The sequence below is a fragment of the Myripristis murdjan genome, chromosome 12 (assembly GCF_902150065.1).
Source record: "Myripristis murdjan chromosome 12, fMyrMur1.1, whole genome shotgun sequence".
Taxonomy (NCBI): domain Eukaryota; kingdom Metazoa; phylum Chordata; class Actinopteri; order Holocentriformes; family Holocentridae; genus Myripristis; species Myripristis murdjan.
Window position 1 is genome coordinate 13,636,362 of NC_043991.1, and position 23,513 is coordinate 13,659,874.

Below are 23,513 nucleotides of genomic sequence, written 5' to 3' on the forward strand. Positions count from 1 at the left end.
CATAAGATCATCGAAGTCTGTAGATGATCCTGACTAAGTTTTGGGAAGATTGGCCTAAGAGTTTTGGACAAGACAACGAAAACAGGATTTTGACAAAAACAAATCAAAAAGCTGCAAAATGTGATATTTTTTGAGCATAAGACCATTTGAGCAAAGATGCAGATTTTAAAGATTAAAATATTGAAACAATTTTCATGCCAGGAGGAGTTGTTTTCGAGGGAATAGTGAAAATGTAAACTTGATTATTATAGTCCCAGCTTAAAACAAAAAAATGCACATCAAAAAGCATGCATTTTCTGAATCTAGGTTTAAATTTCAGTGTGTCAATTTTGCATGACAAATAAAAACACCCTAAAAAAAAAGGCATACACAAATTCGCTTTCTGTGAACTGTGACAAATGGTTTCCCTTCACAAATCAAAAGCTCATCATCATTTTACAGTCAACACATTTGTACTACGTGCATTCACTCATTTTCACCGTTAGATGACTGTCACTGCATGGAGTCCACCAGCTTTTTCCACATACAGTCATTTAAATGTCCATCAATCAGCCTTGAATTTAGATTTGATGACATTTATATCAGAAAAAGTTGTGTCACATCATCTTGTGTATTTGACTGGATTGAAACGGGAGGGGGTTTCCAAAGTGTGTTCACTGTGAGTCAAGAAGAAATTTCAGGACCAATCACAATAAAACCATACAAGCTCAATCACTAAAATTATAGTTGAGGCAATTACTGCTCTCCTGATGACGCTGGGTGAAACTTCAGTTATTTGGAGAGGGCTTTACACAGCTAGATAATTGGTGCTACTTCATCAACATGATCAGCAGTGTTTGGAGAAGGAAATACAGACACGCCTGCAAAGCATGTAAAGCACATCGAGTTTATTGATAAGCACTGACAAATGAGAATGCAAAGTACATTCAAAACGACAGATTTAATTGTATATATGTGGCCTATTGGAGAGTTTGTAAACAGTTTTTAAACATGTAGTGTTGATTTTAATTTAGTGGTAATGCATTCTCTTTATGTATAAAGCAATAGACAAAACATGTAATGGCAAATTAGTGATATCTGCGGAAGACGGGATACTGAAGGAAGAAAAAGGAGAGACTGAAATTTCACTGCGCCTAGTGTTGAGTAAGAAGTCCCAGCTCTATCACCGTACAATGACACACTTGCTGTACTAAAAAAAAAAACAACCCTCAAATGGGAGTTTTTAAATGTACATCACATGAAATGGGTGAAATAGTGTTAGTTTTGCAAAATGTACACACAGAGTTGTGGGTTGGAGCGCTGACAGTGGTAAATAGGAATGACAGTGTTTCACAATTTCTGATGTCAGAATTGCAGCCATTTTTCAAAAAGCACAAATAAAATGTTATTAATTGTGAGACATCGAATTTGGGGCAAAATCTGTGCTTTTGAAACACAACTGAAGCTAATACTGCAGTGGTCATAATGGCTGACACCACCTTGAGGCTGGACCCGCTACTTCAGACTCAGTGATGAGTTTCCCTTTATACTGCTTCTGTTGAGTTGTCCAGTTAATTATCATATACAGTACACGAGAGAAAATACAGTAATACTATTTGGTTATTCTATGAAATCATGTAACCTGCTGACGACTGTGGCGTTTCCATGAAGTACTAGAACAGGATACTGTTAAAAAACGTGGGTGGTCCATCACACTACAGATTCAAAGCCGCATTGAAACCAAACAACAATGATCAAATGTGACCTTCTCAAACTTAAAAACCTTAAAATGCCTCTACATGATATCGCAGTGACAGATTACGACAGCCAATTAGAGCCATTGTAAGGGGAAAAAAAAATTGGAGCCAGGGGAGGGGGCGTAATATTTTATCATATATATAATATTTTTCTGAGTTTTTTTTCTCACAAATTTGTGACTTTATATATTTTTTTCTCTATACAATGGCCTTAATATGCCGTCGTACCAGACCAAAATGTAACACCAAAATGCCTTTACAATTTTTTTTTTCCTAAAAACATTTCTAGAAATAAAAGAACCTCAGCCTGTGCAAAATAGGACTAAACGCTCCTTTCTTATAGACCAAGACACCAAAAGGTAATGAAATGAATGAAAAAAAAATCTTATGGATAAAAATAACTTAAAAACTTAAAAACTTTAACTTAAAAAAACAAAAAAAACAATCATTTATGGAGCAGAAATAATGATCACATCATTATGATCCCACAGGAAAGAAAACAGTCCGCCTGCAGTCATGTCTCACAACCACACCTGTCCTTCTAATATTTAAAGTAAGTCTCACTCAGTAACTAATTTGAGAAGTGGCAGTCCTGAAACTTTTTTGTATCTATTATATTCAAACAAATATTATGCTCAGATGCTAATGTTGGCAGAATTGGACCATTTGATGATAATCTGTTAATCTACACAAAGTATGCACTTCTGATTTTCTAAACTTTCTAAAAAATTTTTTTTTTTTTAAAAAAGTTTCACACCCTTTACAGCGAAATAAAATAATACCGAGTGGCACAAACACGTAATTTAAATAAAATAACGTTAAAGTAGTATGATTTCGTCATTGCACATCATTCAGACTGTTCATTATTCAGGCTAGTGGATATGAAAATGCAAAGTTAATGTAACAATGTGATTATAAAGATGAAAGGTATTTTTTTGCTTTAATTCAACTAGGAATTGGTTGGGTTTGTTCTTATTGATGCACTGGCTTACATCTCATGCATAAAAATTTACAAAAATGTTTTTGCGATATTCATTCATCATTTGTTGGAATCTTGGTGGAGACAATCAGTGATATGGCTTAACGTCCAGTTTCATGTCTACACACATTCTCACACTCTCTCTCTCTCTCTCTCTCTCTCTCTCTCTCTCTCTCGCACACACACACACACACACACACACACACACACACACACTCCTTTTAAGTCAAATGAAAATGTGCGCAATAGTCAAATAATGACAAATATTTTATCACTGATTCCCAAAGGTATGATTAGTTTTTGATTTAGATTTTCTGATAAAATCCTAGTGGGAACAGTTTCAGCTTTAACTCAAATCTGGCAGTTGTTAAGAAAAAAAAAATCGACATCCTTACAACTGACTTGCATTAACATCAGCCTTGTACCAAACAAGGTGACAGTCCTTTGCACATTGTTTCCTAAAACAGTGGATTAAAAAACAGATTAAAGGGTGAATTCGAGTTATGAAGGGAACCATTTTCTTGGATTAAGAGTTGCTGATTCACTGAGCCGTTGACACGATGAATTATGCTGCATACATGGCAACCCTCGTCCTCCAGAGTATCACATCGTGTTTGGTGCTACGACCCGAGCAGGGGCTGTCGTTCAGCAGCGGTGCCCTAAAGACCGGATATAAAAGAAATGTTTCATGATAATAATATTCAAAAACATTTCTAAAAAAAAAAAAAAAAATACAGTAAAAGTTCACTTGTGATTAAAGATTTTTTTGTATTTATATTATATGTAACAATGTATATAAATCTGATGGAGCAACACATATAATGTGCTGCTTGCCATGTTTTTACCTGCAAAATATGTAGAATTAAACAGTACATTGACCAATGGGTTAAGCAACTAAGCGTTTGGCTGTGCAGCAGATATCCTTTTTGTAATCTATCAGTATTTGTTACATTACAAAGAAATCCAAAAGAAAGCAATTATTTGATTATTCCAATTAGTTAGGTTATTTTTTTGTTTTTCCTTTGTTCACCATTTGATTTTAATGCATCATGTATTGTTTTTGCTTCCTACAACTATCACTGTGGACCTTTGCAAACAGAAAATGCACTCAGGAGGGTGTTATACCTCGCAGGGGTTTGCACATCTAGCTGGAGAAACTTGGGAGTTTAACTTTTAACTAACTAATTGAACTGGTTGCCTTTATGAACACATTTCCACACTACCTCTAAAACTTTCTGGACAAGTTCCTGTTCTTCCATATTTTTTTCATGATTAAAAAACAAAACATTTTTTCTTCTTATAAAATGACTCTTCCAAGGCTATAGGAGCTCTAGGAGTTGCAGTATCTCACCTCAGGGTGCTTCTGTCGACACATCAGAACCATAAAGACTGCTCCCAGAATGATGCCGAGCCCAATCAGCATGAAGGGAACGTTCACCACTATGTTCCCCTCAGCTACAACCACATGCAGCTTCTTGGCTGACTCATCATCAATGACGACGCTCTGAAAAGAAGGCAAAAGGGCAAGGTTAGAGAAGTTGTTTAATACAGAATTGAAAGCATACTGCTGTTGTTTTAAATTTGTGCCAAAGGTAACGGTTGACCCTTGCCTCAAAATTACTCATGGTGGTGAGTGCATGCTGCACTGCTGCATAAATCAGTGCTGAATTTTCTCCCCTCAAAAGAAGCCAATTGCTGCCATTCAATACTGTATGAACAAGCACATTATTTCTAATGCAGATACCCCTCTGGGTCTGCTGGTGGCGAAAGGTCATGGGGTCACCAAAATGGACAGATTTGATATTCTCGCCGACATGAATGTTGACACAAAATATCAACTTCTACAACCACTACCACTGTTACAACATTTTGGCCTGGTGGTGACACTAGAGAAAAGGTGAAGGGGTCACCAAAGTTGACAGATTTCATGTTCTAGGCAACATAAAGGTTGCCACCAAAACTGAAGGTGATCCATTCAATAGCTTTTGAGATATGATGCTCTGGACCTATCTGCTGACCGACCGACTGACCAGGTGACATTTATCAGTACAAATGATACCAGAGACCAGATACGACTGGATGCACTATACAAAATAAAACAGCCAATTAACACCAAATGACACCAGTATTCCTTGAAAACAGAAATGAATTTCCCTTTGATTATGACAAGGAATTTGGGTTGTATCCAGTGTCCTGAGGGAAGGTTAGGATTTGTGTATAAGCCAGTGTTTAGGAGATGACTGATATCGCAGCAATGGTGAAAACCATGACAACAATGGTGTGTTTAACAATGAAACAGGCTTTCAGTACCTCGTTGAGATAAACCACAGGGAACACCACAGTCCTCACATTTCCTGTTTGGCTGAAAAGGAAAATAATGATTCGCATTGTTTTTCTTATTTTCAGTATTACTTTTTGTTGACTTTGACTGTAAAGAAAACATTCTCCCATTTACTAATGAATAAATGGCAAACAGACAAATGAATATCCATACAGGGAAAAATACACCAGTTAACACAAATATTAAACAGATCATCAAATATAATAGCTGAAACTTTTCAGGCATATTAGAATGGAGTGTTCAGCATTTTTAATCAGTAACTGGTCCCGGTTAGTATCCAAACACTACCCAGACAGCAAACTTTGGTGTATAAACTGAACCGCCTGGAGCAGAAATCTTTTGCATTCAGGTGCTACACATTAAGCAGAAGGAGTGAGCAGGAGTGGTTCTGGAAAAACAGGTCCGCACAAATCTCTAATCTGGACCCAAGATTAGCTTATTAGATTTACCACATTAAATTATCAGTGACAAACACAATAAGTGAGCTGTACTGTCCAAAAGTCCAGCAATAATGATGATGATGACTAATTACTTTATAGTCCTGCTACAGCTACTTGCCTCGTTTTAGTAGACATACAGTAACTGCAGCGTAATTTCAGAGCCAGTGCGATGACATAGTAGAGTTTACCAAAACAATAAAAAAGCTACAATAACATTTTCTGCAAATGCTGTTGCAACATAATGGTGACAATACAGGAAACGTGTTCATTATGTCCTTGCCTTGAAAAGGCAACACATCTTATTCTATTTAATCTTCAACAACAGAAAAAAAACATGGTCAACACCATCATAAAAACATAAGGACATAAAGTTTTTTCAATATAAAGAAGACACATTTTTATTAAAATAATGTTAAATAAGGGATCGGTGAAGTCAGTGACATAGTTACCTGAAGGTGGAGATTTTTTCTACATAGACGTTGACCTGGAGTCTCTTGGCTGCTTGCAGGATAATTCCTGTAAGCTGGAGCACAAAATGACAGTTCTGTTAGGAACATAATCTATAGTAACCTGTTGTATAGTACCATACCTGGGAGCTGAGGAGAAAGGTCAAACCTGACTTAAGAACATAATTAGCCCATTTTAGACTACAATAATTGTTTGGCACCCTCAGCAGAGGAGCATCACATTATCAAGTTGCCACGTAGTATGTTCAAGACCTGCATGCTGCACTGTGTTTTGATCATTCAAACTCACATTTAAGTATTTTTTTTTATAAGATCAGTCTGCAGACACATTCCTTTTTGTGTCAAAATATAACTTGTAACATATAAGAATCAAGACCCTTACAGTGTTAGTGGCATGCTCTACCTGTTGAGTCATATTACATACATTCACCTGCAGCAGGTTTCATAAGTTAGGTCAAAGAACTGTAACAAATAAATTAGCTATCTGTCTGTCTAGCATTTTACATTTAACATATTTAAGTTGGCCAGCTTCCTTGAGACTTTCTAAGTGCATTTCTAGTCAGTTAAAAAAAATATTGGCAAAGCAACATGAAATAAGAGTCAACCATTATGAGCGCCAACATATTTATCCAACTACTGTCATGTTAGTTCCTCACACAACTTGACCACCATGGCTTGAACATGTCAATCTCCTCTCCTTATAGCAGATATGATAACAATAAATCTTCTGCCCCACAGAAGCAAACTATTGCTTTCTCAATACCTGTCAGGATCACCTACAGACTGTGCACACAAGCCTTGAACTGTACCAATGTTAACTTCAATAATATTTCAATTTCAATTTCAATAATCTTGCTGACATTATCATGCTTCTGTATTAATGTGTGTACATTAACACAAGTTGTAGTTACTTTTGGAGCTGTGTGGTGTAAGCTATTGCTCTTACTTACTGCTATGAGAATAATTAAATCAAGCTTCATGACTGACTACATGCACAGTACATGTGCACCACAAGGAAATACTCCCATGTGTATGCCATATGATGCTACCCTGACGCTATCCTCATTGTCTTGTGCAGTGCCCTCTCTGTAACCCTCCTCCAGTGGCCCTGTATGACCACACAGTACTTGTTCAATCTGCATGTCTGTATTGCAAGTTGACTCCTCGCTCAAACCAGGTCATAAAGATACTACTGGGAATGATAACAGCACTTAAACTTATCTTCGGTGCCTGTACTACATGTCACTGATGTAACTTTTAACTACAGGGTTAAAAACACAAAACTCACTCACCAGACAGTGAGTGAATGTGCAGTGTTGGGATAGTTCACCATCTTGTGGTAAACATATTAATTGTCTCCCTGCTCCCTGACTAGAAAGTTTATACCGATTGTCTTAAAGATTGCAAATGGACTGATTACATGTAATCTAAATGTCATAACATTAAAAAGGTATTACATCTAGTCTGTAGAGCAACACAGTATAGTTTGTCCACAAAAAGAGAAAGGAAAAGTTTTATGGTGCCATGCCTAACAATACAGTTGCCAATTAACATAAAATGCCTACCGGGTTGATGTCAATGGTTGTCTGGTGGTGCTCTTTGTTAGGCTTCATGCCAAACACATCCACAACAAACTTCTCATCTGCCTGATAGAAATGTGGTGAAGACATAATGATGGGAGCACCTAAAGAGACACATAATGATTTAAAGTTAGGATGACAATATGGAAGATATTATGCAGTGCAAATTCATAAACAGAAAAACAGCAGCTTTGGTCAAGAGTCAAGACAGTGCTGTTTCCTCATGCTCAAACAAGATTCCACAGACCATTTGCAAGTTCACAACAAAATTTAGTCTCTCAGATAGATGCTTAATTAACTAACCCACCTTGTTTACATGCGCTGACATTGAGCACGCCAGACCCCAGGCAGTTTCCAGCAGGGACACAGAAGCCTGCATTGTCTGGGTTCACGGTCAGATTTGCAAACACCTTGCTGGGGGGAATGAAGCGGTAGCCAGGGACCCCCTTCACTCTCACGTCCTTCTCATACAATGCATACAGCGACCTTGGAAATAAGAGCACGATATGAAGGTTAAACCTCGGCTAAACCTGACCCAAACTAAACTTGACACAACTTCAGATTTCATTATCTACAACAAGATGTGAGCTAACTTATCATACTTCTATAATGCACATGAGGCTGTGCTGATGAAAAACATTTTCCCCCTCCACCTATTATCTCTAGCTATTATCTCTAGCTTTTTCCTCCCATAAAGTTGACTTTGCCAGCATATTCACCTGCTGCCCACTAAACCTTTCTATTCTCAAGAAATCTACTCCAAAAATTCCAAAACTGTCTCACTTCCTTCTGTATACCCTGTTGGATCGTAACCATAACCCTTCATAACAGTCCTTTCTGCTGAGACTCTGTGCTTATTAACACACAAGCACTCAGTTCTGCAAGAGCTGCTTTGCTCTTTACCATTTACTGCTCTACACTACTGTTGCTGACCTGAACAGCGGTCATACCCCTTTTACACCTAAAATACCCTGACCTAAAATCCCGCTACCATCTGGGACTTGAACTTGCTGTAACCCAACAAGGTGCAATGATACAGGAATGCTCTATGTTTTAGGTAAGCAACTGTAACCTAATCAGTATGATAAATTGCCAATAAATCACCATCTTTGGGAGTGTAGTTGTAATGAGAGACCACTAGGGTTTAATCTCAGACAAAACCGCTACATTTTTATATTGTTGTTGCTGTGTAACAACATATAATCAACCAGCTGTCATTTACTGTGCTGGATAGTGTCCATGTGATTGAGCTAATCTCCAGTTAGTGAATCGGTAATGCAACTGGACAACAGAGAAAAAAGTGTATTTCAAGGTGGTAGTATCAACTCGGAGGTGGTTTTTCTGCAACTCGAACTCCATGAGCAATAGTCTAACCAGGTACCAGAAATACCATTTTTAGTCCCTGCAACTTATCGACAATGCCCCATCATTCCCTTGTATTCTCCTGCCAGCCCCTTCCTGCACTCCATCCAATAGTGACCATGGCTGCTTGTAGTGAATTCAAAACCTTGGTGTTGGCATACAAGTCTGCTAAGGGAACAACAACCCCCTTTACCTCTGGCCGTGGTCCTGCCCTACATACCGGCCCATGCTCTGTATTACAACACTGACTTTTCATTGCTGCACCTGGACTTGCCTGCCCTGGCGCCTCAAAGGGGGGATTACCCATCTCTTTAGTAAGAAGAGAAGCGCCAGTCTTGATCTTACATCACTGTGGAAAACCCCTGTCTTGCTCCAACAGAATCGTGTCCCCCCTTCCATATATTTCCCTTTGTTTCCATCAAACTGCACCCAACTTGGATGGTCAAAAAACACTTCCTCCACAACTGCCATGCCCCTGGTTTCCTTTTCCTGTAACTCATCACAACTCCACTGTGAGGGCATGTCATACTACTGATGTCTTGTGATGTTGTTTAAAATTTAAGTCACTCTGGATATGTGGATCTGCAAAATGCCACAAATGCAAAATATTCAAGTACAGCAGGACTTTGTGCAGTTTGTGGGGTCACTCAGGCACTGGCATAGCCTAAACCAAGCCATGCTGCAAGCTACAAATACACTAGTCACCTTGGTTTCAAATTACATTTTATTGCATGCCGCTTCAATTTATTCTAGATGTTTTGTTGAGGAGAGTCTTAAAATCTAACTATTTTTCAAATGGTCATTAGGGGAGGAAAGCTGCAACAAAATGAAGACTTTCATTAGAGCATTGCATGGCACTTAAAAATACTTTGTAATAAATCATGGCTTTAATATTGAGATTGTTATGGCTGTTTTCACTGACTTTCTGATCTAAGAGATCCTAAAATAAATGTCTTTTCCCTTGTTGCTAGGGTTGCAAAAACCTTCCTTTCATTTAATTCAGCCTGGGGACAAATCAGTTCCATGAATTTGAATATGCAACACCACTGCAAACTTTAAAAAGCAAGCTATGAGACAGATCTTGCACATAAGCTTACTGCTAAGCCGATTAATTGAAAACCTGCATGACACAAAAGGAAAGGTTAAATAGGCCCAGTTAGACAGAGGTCTCTGACATGATGCAACCTCGGCTTTTTGTTGGCCTTTGGTGTAAAGTTGTATTATCTATTTTGTTGTACAAACAATCGCAGAGAGCTTAAATTAGTTGTCTCTAATGACTGCTAAAGAAATGTTAAGCTAAGACTGACCTAATTTGGAGGCTAACACAGGCCAGACAAAAGCGAACAAGCCAGGATAAATTAGTATCCTTAATCCCACATCCAGACCTGAACAGTGCTGAGAAAAAAAAGCTTAGCAAACATTCTTAAGATGACTGAGGGAACCGCTGTTTCATGACCAAACTTAAACCACAAGGGTAAAAAAAAAAAAAAAAAAAAAAAAAAAAATCAGTCAGCCAATGAGTAAATAGAAGGTCATGCTACTTTACTTTTGAGGTTGCTAACAGCATAGCTATTGAGTTGCTCACACTGAAATGCACTCAACAACAACACCAATGTTTTTGTGGCCCAGGTTACTGTTGTCTATAAACTAAATTTTATATGCCCATTTTTAAGTGTTAATAGCACAGATGTATTCAGTATGCAGCTGTCAAGACGCCACTGACTAGAATAAAGTTTCCAAGCTAAAACTCTAACAGATGCTAGAGTAAAATTGGTAAAAAAAAAAAAAAAAAAAACTAACATGACATCAGCTTTAACCCCTTAAAAACCACAGTCACTAAGTCATATTTAAATATTAACAACATGATAATAAACCATGCTCAATGTTGAGCTGTACTGTCAACTGTAATGTACATTTTATAACATTATAACTACATCTGTGCAAAATTTTAGACCTCTGGGCCAATTTTTAGTGGGTTTTTACTTTGTGGTGTCACTGGAGTCCCTAAACTGTGACCCTAACCCGGTGTGCTGCCAATCCAGTGGATGTTAACAGGTTAAGGGGCTTCACCATACTGCAATAGTTTTCAATGTATTTTCTGTGGCCACAGATATGGTTAAAAGAATTTTCAAAAGACCCAAAGTAGTTCTGTGGGCAAATATAGAGGCTGATCTGACACGCTTTCTCTGCTGTAACAGTGCATTTACATTACATTGGATTCAAAAATTGTTTGACGCAATGAATATGGACAGAACAAAATATACGTCAGAGTTCACTGAGATTGAACTTTCTTTGGAGTGAGGAGATGAAATTGCTGCAGTTATGAATACTTTTTTCCCGCTTTCACATGTATTTGAACTGAAATTAAAGAAACACAAAAGACAGGTGTGACTGTGTCCTTATACTACTAGTCAAAAGATGCCAGATCAGAAAGATGAAAGATCAGAGAGATGTGGGCATGCTATGTTGGCATAACATTGTCTGAACCTTCATATAAATATGTACTTGACATGTACACACATATAATTCGCACTTCTCTGGAATAATCTGTGGACAAATTTAATGTTATTTCAAGTAGCGAATTAGCCTCTTGAAAGCAGCTTGCTCCTGCACCCACCTGCACAGATCAGAGGAGAACATGTAGAGTGTCTCATTCTTGTTAATGATTGGATGGAAAGACGCTCCGTTGGTTCCATTGATCATATTGCACTCATCAGTCGTCCACCACTTCAATGAGCTGCAGACACACATGAAAAAACACTGTTTTAGCAGTCATCATTATTTTACAAAAACATACTCTAAAGATTGATTTTTTTGTTCTTTGTACAGTGATATAACCTTGGTCCTTTAATTTACAACCTCCATGTCAGATATTTAGACTCCTCAACACCCGAGCCCTTAATCTTTTCCTCCAACCAATGCACTGTAACTTCATCACCTTGATCAAGGTTATCAAGGATGACAAAACAAGCATTGACTGCATTCTTATTTTCTGTTACCCATTCACGAAAATGACTTGTGTTAACCAACCCTTATCCATTTAAACTGTATTCAATCAAGATAAGATTTACAAAGCAACAGACAGATCTAAACGTGGAGGGATCAATTGTCTCTGACACAATTACCTTTCACCATTCCATGTATCCACTCGAGCAAAATCTTTGTAGTTTTGCTGGCCGGTGAAAAACACATAGTTTCCATCATTGGTGGCGTTGTTCTGTAATAACAAAAGTATGACATTACCAAACAGCTTTCTCATTATGAAACAAAAAAAAATTGATCTGACCACAAGTCCACATAAAAATCTGAATCTTTGGGATGATTTCTGTATAATTACCTGAATATTTTTTTCATAAACTGTATAGTAATGAATGTAAAGAACACTGGCTTGTAAACCATACATATCTAGTCAATTAAGAACAAAGCCTAAAGTGATTAAAAATAAAATGATGTTACAAAATCATATTTTACAACATACAGAAATATATTTGTGTAAATGATACCTTGTAGAAGAGTCCAAAGACATCATCCAGATCAGGTTTAAAGACTTTAAGGGTTCTGAGGAGGCCGTCCTGATATCCCCACAGCAACTCTCCCACTGTTTGTGTGGTGAACAGGCCTTCATTCGAGGACTTCATGTAGGCTGAAATCAGATTGGCAATGAGAGTGTGGTCCCTGAATTGCGCCATCACCGTCTGCAAGAAGAAAGGAAGGGATGTAAAAAACCAAATAAATCAAAAACAGCAGGAAACAAAACAATATTTTATGAGTTACAGAAGAAAACAGGATAAAAAAAATAATTGATGTCACAGTACTGCTGAAAAAAAACAACAACTGTATGACAGTACACATTGCAGCAGAAGAAATCATCAATCTGAATGTTGTGCTGTATCTGAGAGATTATTATCATAGCAAAAAGGGAAAGAGATACATCCTATAAAGTAGGACAACTGTCAATGTACAATGAACAGAAGAGGATCATTATTGCAACAGGCGCACATGCACAAAAATATTAACTATAAGATTAAATCATTTAATGTCCCTTTATGGGCTATTTTATTAATGATACATATGCCACACAAAAAACAACAGTTAAGCATGATAAACATAAAATATCATAATATGTTAACCTGCTTGTTACTTGTTGTTACATTTATTGTTATACTCAACTGCCTCACCTGTATGCTTCTATGAATACTGAAACAAAGTAACGGTGACATCCAGTGTTGTCCAGTGTGTTGGACAATCCCTCATTTTGAAGAAAGATAACTTTTCTGACATTTATGATCTAAACTAGCTCAGTGTGCTAACTGAGAAAACAATGACAAATCGTGACAAATCAGTGGATAAAGATGCAATAAAGTAGGGGACAGGAGCATCCATAACTTGTTAATCAGCATAAGAATTCTTTTTGTTTGCTAATGGTTATACTGTTACTGAGTTGCAATAGTAATGTGTTACCCTATTTGTTACTGGCAAAGCAATAATATTAGTAGGGGTCAGTGATGCGTTACCACCCAACAATGGCTGTTTGTTGATCAATTTCTGTGGCGTACCATAGCAGGGATGTTGACTGTCCTAATGAGGTCACTCTCCGGGCCTCGAGACATGTTCGGCTGGAATATGTAGGTCTTAGTGTTGACGGCTGCTACTTTAGTGCCATTATCCAGGAAGTTCACTTGCTCCATAGGCCGGTATTCCCTGTGTAATAAAAAAAAAAAAAAGGACAGCCAGCGTTATGGCACTATAAACCACCTTGAATTTGTGACAGATCCATATGCTCTCATGAAGGTTCTTTATATGGGTTAATGTGCACTTATACTGCAGGTGTGACACCATGACTTTGAGGCAGAGGCAAACCTACATGATATCTTATCAGCTGATAAAAGTCCCACTCAAAATGTCAAGCTGGTTTGGTCAAGGATCATAACAAAAGGATTTAACAAAATTTTTAAAGGCTGAAAAACCCACTTAAATCATAGATACACTACGAGTCATAGGACCATTATTACAATGCACAACCTTTGCACAGCCTTTTAATTTGAAAGTGTTGGAGAGGCCAATGATGTTTCATTTGAGTTCATTTCACTTCTTCACTGAAAATCTGACTGTCAAATGACTGTCAAAAATAAGTTGTGGTTGTTGTGCAATGCTTACAGCTGCTGTGAGGTATTTACAAGCATTCCTAAAAGGTCTAAGTCCTCCCGATCCCAAATAAATGAATCTTAGCTTCTCTGTACCAGTGATTTTTGCTGTATCTGGATCTGTTATCTTGCCTGTTAAACAAATGGACTCATGACAGGCAGACTGACAGTTCAATTCTCACTTTGACAGAGGTTTATTGATTTTATGTACATTACGTCAAGGCACCCTGAAGAAAGCAGTTATACTGATACACACGGGTGTATTTTTAACTATGAAGCCTATAAAATGAAGGCTTGATGTTTCTAATCCACTTCAGTGTTTGGACTTGGATTATTTGTCCAACTTTTTACACATTTTTGCACAATTTTCCTCCTCTTCCTTTACTGATTAGTAGAGTTGGGAGAGCCAATGAAGAATGATCACCTCTTTCTCATGTATCCAATTAGTTCCCAAAATACTTAAGTTTAACCAATCAGTGTAATACAACTCCAAGAAATTAAGTGCCAAAAAATCTTAAGTTAAACCTTTCCTAAAATGAGGGACGGTTAATGAAATTTGTTAAACATACTGCCTTATTTATTTAAGCTTAACTCAGTAATGTTGTTAACTTCTTGCACTCTCTTTGGTGTTTCTTTTAAAACAGGTCAAATCTCCACATGAACATGCAGGTCAAACTGAGAGCACCACCTCATCTGTGAGTTTATACTTCTTTATGTTTCTACATACACTATATTACCAAAAGTATTCGCTCACCCATTCAAATGATCAGAATCAGGTGTCCTAATCACTTGGCCTGGCCACAGGTGTATAAAATCAAGCACTCAGGCATGCAGACTGTGAAACAAGACATTTGTGAAAGAATGGGCCGCTCTCAGGAGCTCAGTGAATTCCAGCGTGGAACTGTCATAGGATGCCACCTGTGCAACAAATCCAGTCGTGAAATTTCCTCGCTCCTAAATATTCCACAGTCAACTGTCAGCTCTATTATAACAAAATGGAAGCGTTTGGGAACAACAGCAACTCAGCCACGAAGTGGTAGGCCACGTAAAGTGACGGAGAGGGGTCAGCGGATGCTGAAGCGCATAGTGCAAAGAGGTCGCCGACTTTCTGCACAGTCAATTGCTACAGAGCTACAAACTTCATGTGACCTTCAGATTAGCCCAAGTACAGTACGCAGAGAGCTTCATGGAATGGGTTTCCATGGCCGAGCAGCTGCAGCCAAGCCACACATCACCAAGTGCAATGCAAAGCGTCGGATGCAATGGTGTAAAGCACGCCGCCACTGGCCTCTAGAGCAGTGGAGACGCGTTCTCTGGAGTGATGAATCACGCTTTTCCATCTGGCAATCTGATGGACGAGTCTGGGTTTGGAGGTTGCCAGGAGAACGGTACATTTCAGACTGCATTGTGCCGACTGTGAAATTTGGTGGAGGAGGAATTATGGTGTGGGGTTGTTTTTCAGGAGCTGGGCTTGGCCCCTTAGTTCCAGTGAAAGGAACTTTGAATGCTTCAGGATACCAAAACATTTTGGACAATTCCATGCTCCCAACCTTGTGGGAACAGTTTGGAGCGGGCCCCTTCCTCTTCCAACATGACTGTGCACCAGTGCACAAAGCAAGGTCCATAAAGACATGGATGACAGAGTCTGGTGTGGATGAACTTGACTGGCCTGCACAGAGTCCTGACCTGAACCCGATAGAACACCTTTGGGATGAATTAGAGCGGAGACTGAGAGCCAGGCCTTCTCGACCAACATCAGTGTGTGACCTCACCAATGCGCTTTTGGAAGAATGGTCAAAAATTCCTATAAACACTCTCCTCAACCTTGTGGACAGTCTTCCCAGAAGAGTTGAAGCTGTAATAGCTGCAAAAGGTGGACCGACATCATATTGAACTCTATGGGTTAGGAATGGGATGGCACTTCAGTTCATAGTATGAGTAAAGGCAGGTGAGCGAATACTTTTGGTAATATAGTGTAGTAGCCTGTACAACTTTGGATTGGGACCATAAAGGGATCACAGGCTTATCTCTAGTGAGGCCCAGTGTGAAAAGAGTAGCAACATGTTTTCATAAGCCCAGTCAGGATGAGGAACTACATTTCTCTCTGGCATATTAGGTCAAAACGGTTTGAGAATCCTGACACAACAAGAGCATCGATATATAGTAGAACCTCGATAATCCAAACTCATCGGGAATGAAAGTATTCTGGATAACTGAAATTTCAGATAATTTAAACATGCATAAAAATGCTCAGAACATTTTGTGGAAAAAAAATCAATTTAATTGAATACATTATTAACATGCTTACAAATAGCCTTTAAACAGCAAAACAAATACTACATGTAGGTGTGGCAGTGAAATTACAGTTGTACACATACATTTTGGGACAACAGCATCAAAGGCATAACGTATTGTGGCTATGGTGCGCACACACACACACACACACACACACACACACACACACACACACACACACACACACACAGACGCTTACAGGAACCAGCTGACAAATGAAAAACAGACTCATTTACTGGAGAACAAACAGCCTCTAAACCAGCACAAACTTAGGCCCTATATTTCTGCCAGTAAAACAGCAGCTGTTTGCAAGCACTTTGTGACGATATGAAATTGCTTGTGGTGGTGGCACACACACATGCACGCACGCGCACACACACACACACACACACACACACACACACACACACACACACACACACACACACAGGAACAAACTAACCAATGAATAAGAGATGGAGTTACTGCAGAACAATACTCTGGCAGCAGCAGAATTAGGTTGGTAGTCTACTGTATTGTGAACAGCTTGTAGTGGGAAGGGGAAAAAAAATTAACGGCTAAGCGGTCATTCCATCTAATCAGAGGTTAAATGAGGTCCTGCTTTATCTGTAGTTTTGAAATCGGTGACAACCCGGGCGCCCAAGTAAAAAATTAACCAGAAGGTGTAATTTTTTTTTTTTTTTTAATTTATTCATTCATTTATTTATTTATTTAGTTCCAGCTACTTGACACTAATAGCACAACCAACATAAAAATGCTGAAATGATTCTGTTTGTGAAAAAAAGTACAGTCTGGTCATTTCCTGTTTTATTAATATTATTATTAGTAGCAGAAAATGTGTAACTGAGAATTATTACACAATTTTCTTATTTAAAGAACTCCACATTAAAACTTCCTTTTTAATTATAAACTGGAATTTAGTTCAGTGTTACGAAAAAATGCTGGTCATGTTGTCAACATATGGGCATGAATGCTCTGCTGCTGTATTTGTTACTAAACCTGCCTCAGTCTGTATTAAGTCCAGTTTAACTGAGCAGCCAGTTCAGCATCTCAGGACAAACTCATTTGTTCTTAGATACCTCCTATCTATGAAAAAAAAAATAGATAAAAGGAAATGAAAGGAGAGGAAGGGGAAGAGTGTTACCGCATTCTGTTTTCGGCACGTTCACGTGCTCACAAACTCATGCCCCAGTTCCTCTTCTCACTATTTCAGTCCAACCACAAGCCCCCCTTCTCTCCCCTGCTCTTCACAACAATTGTCTTGTGTTTTTTTTTTCGTCATAGTTGGAAAGAGCCTAAAACTGGGTGGAAAAATTACTATTTCAAGAGGTCACTAATCAAATACATTCTGAAAAATTGGTACTGGTAGATCGCTACCCTACTCTATAGCTACTTTGGATTGAAAACATCTTTAAAAAAAAAAAAAAAAAAAGATTTAATTCATCTTAAATTCACATGCATGCAGGCACATAGATAACATGGAGTTTTTGGTCGACACTTCCCTTGGCAAACACATGACTATCAGAGAAGACTTAATTGACTTGTGGACTATTGCGAGGCAACTGTCTTGTTAAGAATAATCATATGCACCACAAATTTTGCTTATTTGAATACCCAAGGCTCAGAGGTCATCCTGGAGAGTGAAGCTTGGAACATTTAATTCAGCTGAAAATAATCTGAATAATTTTGCTGAGTAATCTGACTGGAAGTTAAACGACTTTGTACTGACAAATGGTCCTGTATTTGTTCTACATGGGCTGAAATGTACCAGTGTAATTTTTAGGGCTGGGACAATATGTTTATCTCCCGATTCAATACTATTACTTAGATGCCAATTTGATATGTATTCTACAAGAATTGCAATTTGATATTACAATTTATTGCGATTTGTGGATGCAAAGTTTCATAAGGCTGTGATTATCCTTGAGGTCACAGTAAGTCATTTTACCACAGGCCATAATAACATATTTGTACTGCATGCAAACCCTGCATGATTTGTGCCCTAAACTGCATTGTATTAGCATAAGGAGGGTGTGTCTGCAGAGGGTAGACCTGTGGGTGCCCATAGGGACCCACTGAAGAGACCCTTGGAAAATGGACAGATCTTCCCTCACCAAAATTTAGCCTAACTCTGAAGCAATATTTTGTGACCTTGCCGAAAACCTAACATGACATGCTTGGCAGAAATGGGTTGTTTAGGTTGTCTAGTTTTATCAGTACCAATATCTTCATTAAAATCCTTATATACTTAAATCGATTCCGTAATAAAAAAAAAAAAAATTGTGATAATAAAACATTAAAAATAGACTTATGATATTTAAGAGAATCAGTTGTTTTCCCATTCTTCATTATTTTCTCTCCAGTAACTTTTTCTTTGATGAACTCAGTTACATTTTTCCAACAGAAGAGTCATTTCTCTTTGTTCAAAACTTGAACATGTATGTTAAAATTCTGGGGGGTTTTATTGTAGCTTCGTGGACTCCAGTTGTTTCCGAGCACACTGTGTTTTGCACTGTGGTTTATAATGCATTGTTTGCATGCGTGTGTGCATGTGCAGTCTGCTTTACACGACACATGTAAACCCAAACAGACAGCTGGACCACCATCTCTCACCTGTATGTGTACGGTCCGATCTCCACTACAGCTGGCCTGTCCCCGTCCAGCACCTCCAGAGGGTTGGTCAGGTTGAAGAAGTAAAACTGCATGTAAACTGGTGGGGGCGGATTCTCCCAGGCCTCGAATGCCTCTGTGCCATTCTTCAGCACCACTTCCTGTAGGGGGCAGAGGGAACTGGGTTACTCATCCCACACAAACAAATGAGCTAGCCTCACATCATATGACAAAGACTCCCACCCTGCTGCACAAGCCTGCTGCCACTGGTGAAACAGCAACTTTGGGCTCTGACCTCTCCCCTACTTACTCATCTCACATTAAACAATGAGCAGCGTCAGCTCATGAGGATGACTAATTATAAGCTGATCCATACTGAGTTGCATTGAACAAATGTTACCCTAACACTCTATCAAATAATGGTAACAGACATTGTACACACGAGGCGTAACACTGTAACTCAATGATATTAGCACATTTTCAGCAACCTCACTTGAATCAATCACCAGTTATGACACTGCACGCATGTACAACAGGTATTATTTGCTAACTTAGCTTTGCGACTCGAAAGCTAACTCGTATTCTTACATGAAGTCACTATGTTTGAGTTGCAGCGGTGTTTAAGAAAGCAAAACAGCTTAACAGTGGAAAATATGACGAGCTGTCAGCTGGGGTTGGGAGTTTAAAGAGATAATTCAAGCTCTTTGTACCAAAATAAAGACAGCTAACGTTAGCAGCCACTAAAGCCTCAGGCAGTTAACTCAGGCTGTGCTAGCTTTTGCTTACCTTTTTCACCATCGACTGCAGCAACAGTGGAAACACATTAGACAGGACCAGAGAAATGCCCGCGATTAAAATCAGTATAGAAAATACCCCGATGCTGTAAATGCAACATGATTTCAACAGCATAGCTACACGACGGATGGCCAGCTAGCGTGAGTGTAAGTTGGTGGTGGCAGCAGCCAGCGATGGCATGAGCGAGGCTACTTGTTGTGTCTGTTTGTGTTTTGTTTTGGCCCTGGAAGGAGCTAGACGCAAACCAAGACCAAAACAAGTCCGTAGAGATGTCCACTTCCGGTTTCTGTCAGGGCTGGTCTTGTTTTACACCCGCTTGTCTTGTTTTATCGCTACTGTATTCAAAATAATCTGCTTAAAATTTGTAAGAAGTGGTTTTGTTAAATATCGTCGTCATTTTGGGAGTATTAAGAGTTGAAACCCAAATGCAAGGGGAGTTACACATCTCTAGTCCGCTAACAATCTTTGTAGTAATCACGTGACAACCACGTCATCCATGTATTTCCTAGAAGCCTTTTTAGTTCTCATTTGAATTGATGAAAGCTGCAGAGGTAACAGTGTTCAATACAACAGAGCAAAGAGGGGCAAGATAATGTACTGTTCAGAGACAAGCACACAGTGTGCTGATGTAAACTGTGTTGTCAAGTCTCAGAGTACATTTAAAACAACATGCAACAACTGTGCTGTACACAATAAAACAATACACATGAATAAAATGCTAATAACAATGCACACAATAAACCATTAACGCAAGAGAAAGGTGGATCTTTGAATGAACTTTAAATATGCCAAAAGTAGAAGCTCTGAGGGATATAATGTTTTTATATACTCTTTTATTTATTTAGAATTTATACTTTCTGCTTGTGCATCTGTTCAAAATGTTTTAGACTATATTCTATGAGGTGTATTTAATTTATCAAATTATTTTGCAATATACTAATGGTAGAGTGCTAGCAGCTCTGCTAGAGCGTGTGATGTCAGAGCTCTCTAGCTTTAGGCTCTCTCTAGCTTTAGGTAAAGTGTTTCATCAGTGTGTCTAAAATGCATCTTGCCTTTGCAAAGTAAAGTAAGTTGAGGGAAATGGAAGAGAAATTGCTGAGTAAATATTCTGTGTTTGCAATACATTTCTTGAGTGTGGTCTACATTAGGTTATAAAAATGTCTTCAACTGATGTGAGGACAATGCTCACAAAAACAAACCGTAAAACTTTTGCAGAAATGATGCAAACTAATTTTAATCTATATTTGTGATCTGTTTATATAAGGTGATACTGTACGTTCAGTTAGGTCAGATTCCTGTGCCACATAAGTACAATCATATGAAAAAGTTTGGGAACCCCTCTCAGCCTTCATAATAATTGACTCTGCTCTCACCCAAAAAAATATAAAAGTCGTATGTTTTTCATTTACCAGGAACATCTAAGTACTGGGGTGTTTTCCAAACAAAGATTTTTAGTGAAGCAGCATTTAGTTGTATGAAATTAAATCAAATGTGAAAAACTGGCTGTGCAAAAATATGGGTACCCTTGTGATTTTGCTGATTTGATTGCATGTAACAGCATGTAAAACTGGTGACTTGAAACACCAAATAGGTTGGATTAGCTTGTTAAGCCTTGAACTTCATAGACAGGTGTGTCCAATCATGAGAAAAAAAGTTGCACTTCTCTTTGACTCTCTGCTGAAGTGAGAAAGAATGGGATGATCAAAGCAGCTCTCAAACGATCTGAAAACGAAGATAGTTCATTATCATGGTTTAGGGGAAGGCTACAAGAAGCTTTCGCAAAGGTTTCAACTGTCTATTTCGACTGTAAGGAATGTTGTCAGGAGATGGAAGGCCACAGGCACAGTTGTAGTTAAACCAAGGTCTGGCAGACCAAGAAAAATACAGGAGTGGCATAGGCGGAGGATTGTGAGAATGGTTACACACAACCCACAGATCACCTCCAAAGACCTGCAACAACATCTGGCTGCAGATGGTGTATCTGTACATCGTTCCACAATTCAACGCAATTTGCAGAAAGAACATCTGTATGGCCGGGTAATGAGAAGGAAGCCCTTTCTGCGCCCATGCCACAGGTATAGTCGCTTGGAGTATGCAAAAGCTAATTTAGACCAGCCAGATTCATTTTGGGAAAAAGTGATTTGGACTGATGAGACAAAAAATGAGTTATTTAGTCATAACACAAAGCGTGGCGAAAGAAGAACTCTGCATTCCAAGAAAAACACCTGCTACCTACTGTCAAATTTGGTGGCAGTTCCATCATGCTGTGTGGCTAATTCAGGGACTGGGGCCCTTGTTAAAGTCGAGAGCCGGATGAATTCAACCCAGTATCAACAGATTCTTCAGGATAATGTGCAAGCATCAGTCACAAAGTTGAAGTTGCGCAGGGGTTGGATATTCCAACAAGACAATGACCCTAAACACAATTCAACTTCTACAAAGGCATTCATGCAGAGGGCAAAGTATAATGTTCTGAAATGGCCGTCACAGTCCCCTGACTTGAACATCATCGAAAATGTATGGGATGTTTTGAAGTGGGCTGTCCATGCTCGAGCGCCATCAAATTTAACTGAACTGGAGCGCTTTTGTATGGAAGAATGGTCAAAAATACACTATATTACCAAAAGTATTCGCTCACCTGCCTTTACTCATACTATGAACTGAAGTGCCATCCCATAGTTCCAGTGAAAGGAACTTTGAATGCTTCAGGATACCAAAACATTTTGGACAATTCCATGCTCCCAACCTTGTGGGAACAGTTTGGAGCGGGCCCCTTCCTCTTCCAACATGACTGTGCACCAGTGCACAAAGCAAGGTCCATAAAGACATGGATGACAGAGTCTGGTGTGGATGAACTTGACTGGCCTGCACAGAGTCCTGACCTGAACCCGATAGAACACCTTTGGGATGAATTAGAGCGGAGACTGAGAGCCAGGCCTTCTCGACCAACATCAGTGTGTGACCTCACCAATGCGCTTTTGGAAGAATGGTCAAAAATTCCTATAAACACTCTCCTCAACCTTGTGGACAGTCTTCCCAGAAGAGTTGAAGCTGTAATAGCTGCAAAAGGTGGACCGACATCATATTGAACTCTATGGGTTAGGAATGGGATGGCACTTCAGTTCATAGTATGAGTAAAGGCAGGTGAGCGAATACTTTTGGTAATATAGTGTACCTCCATCATGTATCCAGACACTCATCACAGGCTACAGGAGGTGTCTAGAGGCTGTTATTTTTGCAAAAGGAGGCTCAACTAAGTACTGATGTCATTTTTCTGTTGTGGTGCCCAAATATATGCACTAGTCTAATCTTGTTATGATGCCTATTGCATATTTCCTGTTAATCCAATAAAGAAAACGTCATTGCTGAAATACATCTGTTTCGCTAAGGTATGTCATATATGAAAAGGAAGTTGCTTCTTTGAAGTACCAGCTAAAGGTGAACAAAAATCCAAAAAATTAAGAGGGGTTCCCAAACTGTTTCATATGAGTTTTCATCCTGAGGGGTACAAAACCAGAGACAGAAACACGGAGTGACACAGATCACAATTTCAATTTATACTATGGATTTGTTTTGCATTTTTCTCCATTACTGGATGAAGCTTGGGTTGTCAGATTGATAATGTCTACCAAGGTTACCTGCAGGAAACAGAGACACTTCACTCTGGAGCCAGGGTCACTCGTTGGCACTGTCACCTCAGACCAAAAAGGTCCTGGGACACTTGCCAGCCCTGGTCATTTCTGTTTTCTTCATGTTCATGTTAG

At 38.8% G+C, this 23,513-nt stretch overlaps 1 protein-coding gene across 1 annotated transcript; it reads right to left on the reverse strand.

Annotated features, from left to right (window-relative positions):
* Positions 1–872: 872 nt before the first annotated feature.
* On the reverse strand, positions 873–19,965 carry scarb2c (scavenger receptor class B, member 2c). The gene is made up of 12 exons (XM_030065101.1): positions 19,741–19,965; positions 18,958–19,115; positions 13,462–13,606; positions 12,409–12,600; positions 12,031–12,122; positions 11,523–11,642; positions 7,851–8,029; positions 7,529–7,647; positions 5,946–6,019; positions 5,026–5,077; positions 4,067–4,219; positions 873–3,374 (listed from the first exon to the last, which is right to left on the reverse strand). Exons 1-12 carry the CDS (start codon positions 19,861–19,863, stop codon positions 3,336–3,338), a joined length of 1,446 nt encoding a protein of 481 aa, XP_029920961.1. The 5' UTR covers positions 19,864–19,965; the 3' UTR covers positions 873–3,335.
* Positions 19,966–23,513: the final 3,548 nt, after the last annotated feature.

Bases quoted from the DNA above. Each gene is read 5' to 3' on its own strand.
- scarb2c (XM_030065101.1), bottom strand. From the start codon at position 19,863: ATGCTGTTGAAATCATGTTGCATTTACAGCATCGGGGTATTTTCTATA. The intron at 7,648-7,850 runs GTGGGTTAGTTA...GTGTCTCTTTAG, and splicing joins TGTCAGCGCATGTAAACAAG to GTGCTCCCATCATTATGTCT. The intron at 5,078-5,945 runs GTAACTATGTCA...TTTCCTTTTCAG, and splicing joins GAAAAAATCTCCACCTTCAG to CCAAACAGGAAATGTGAGGA.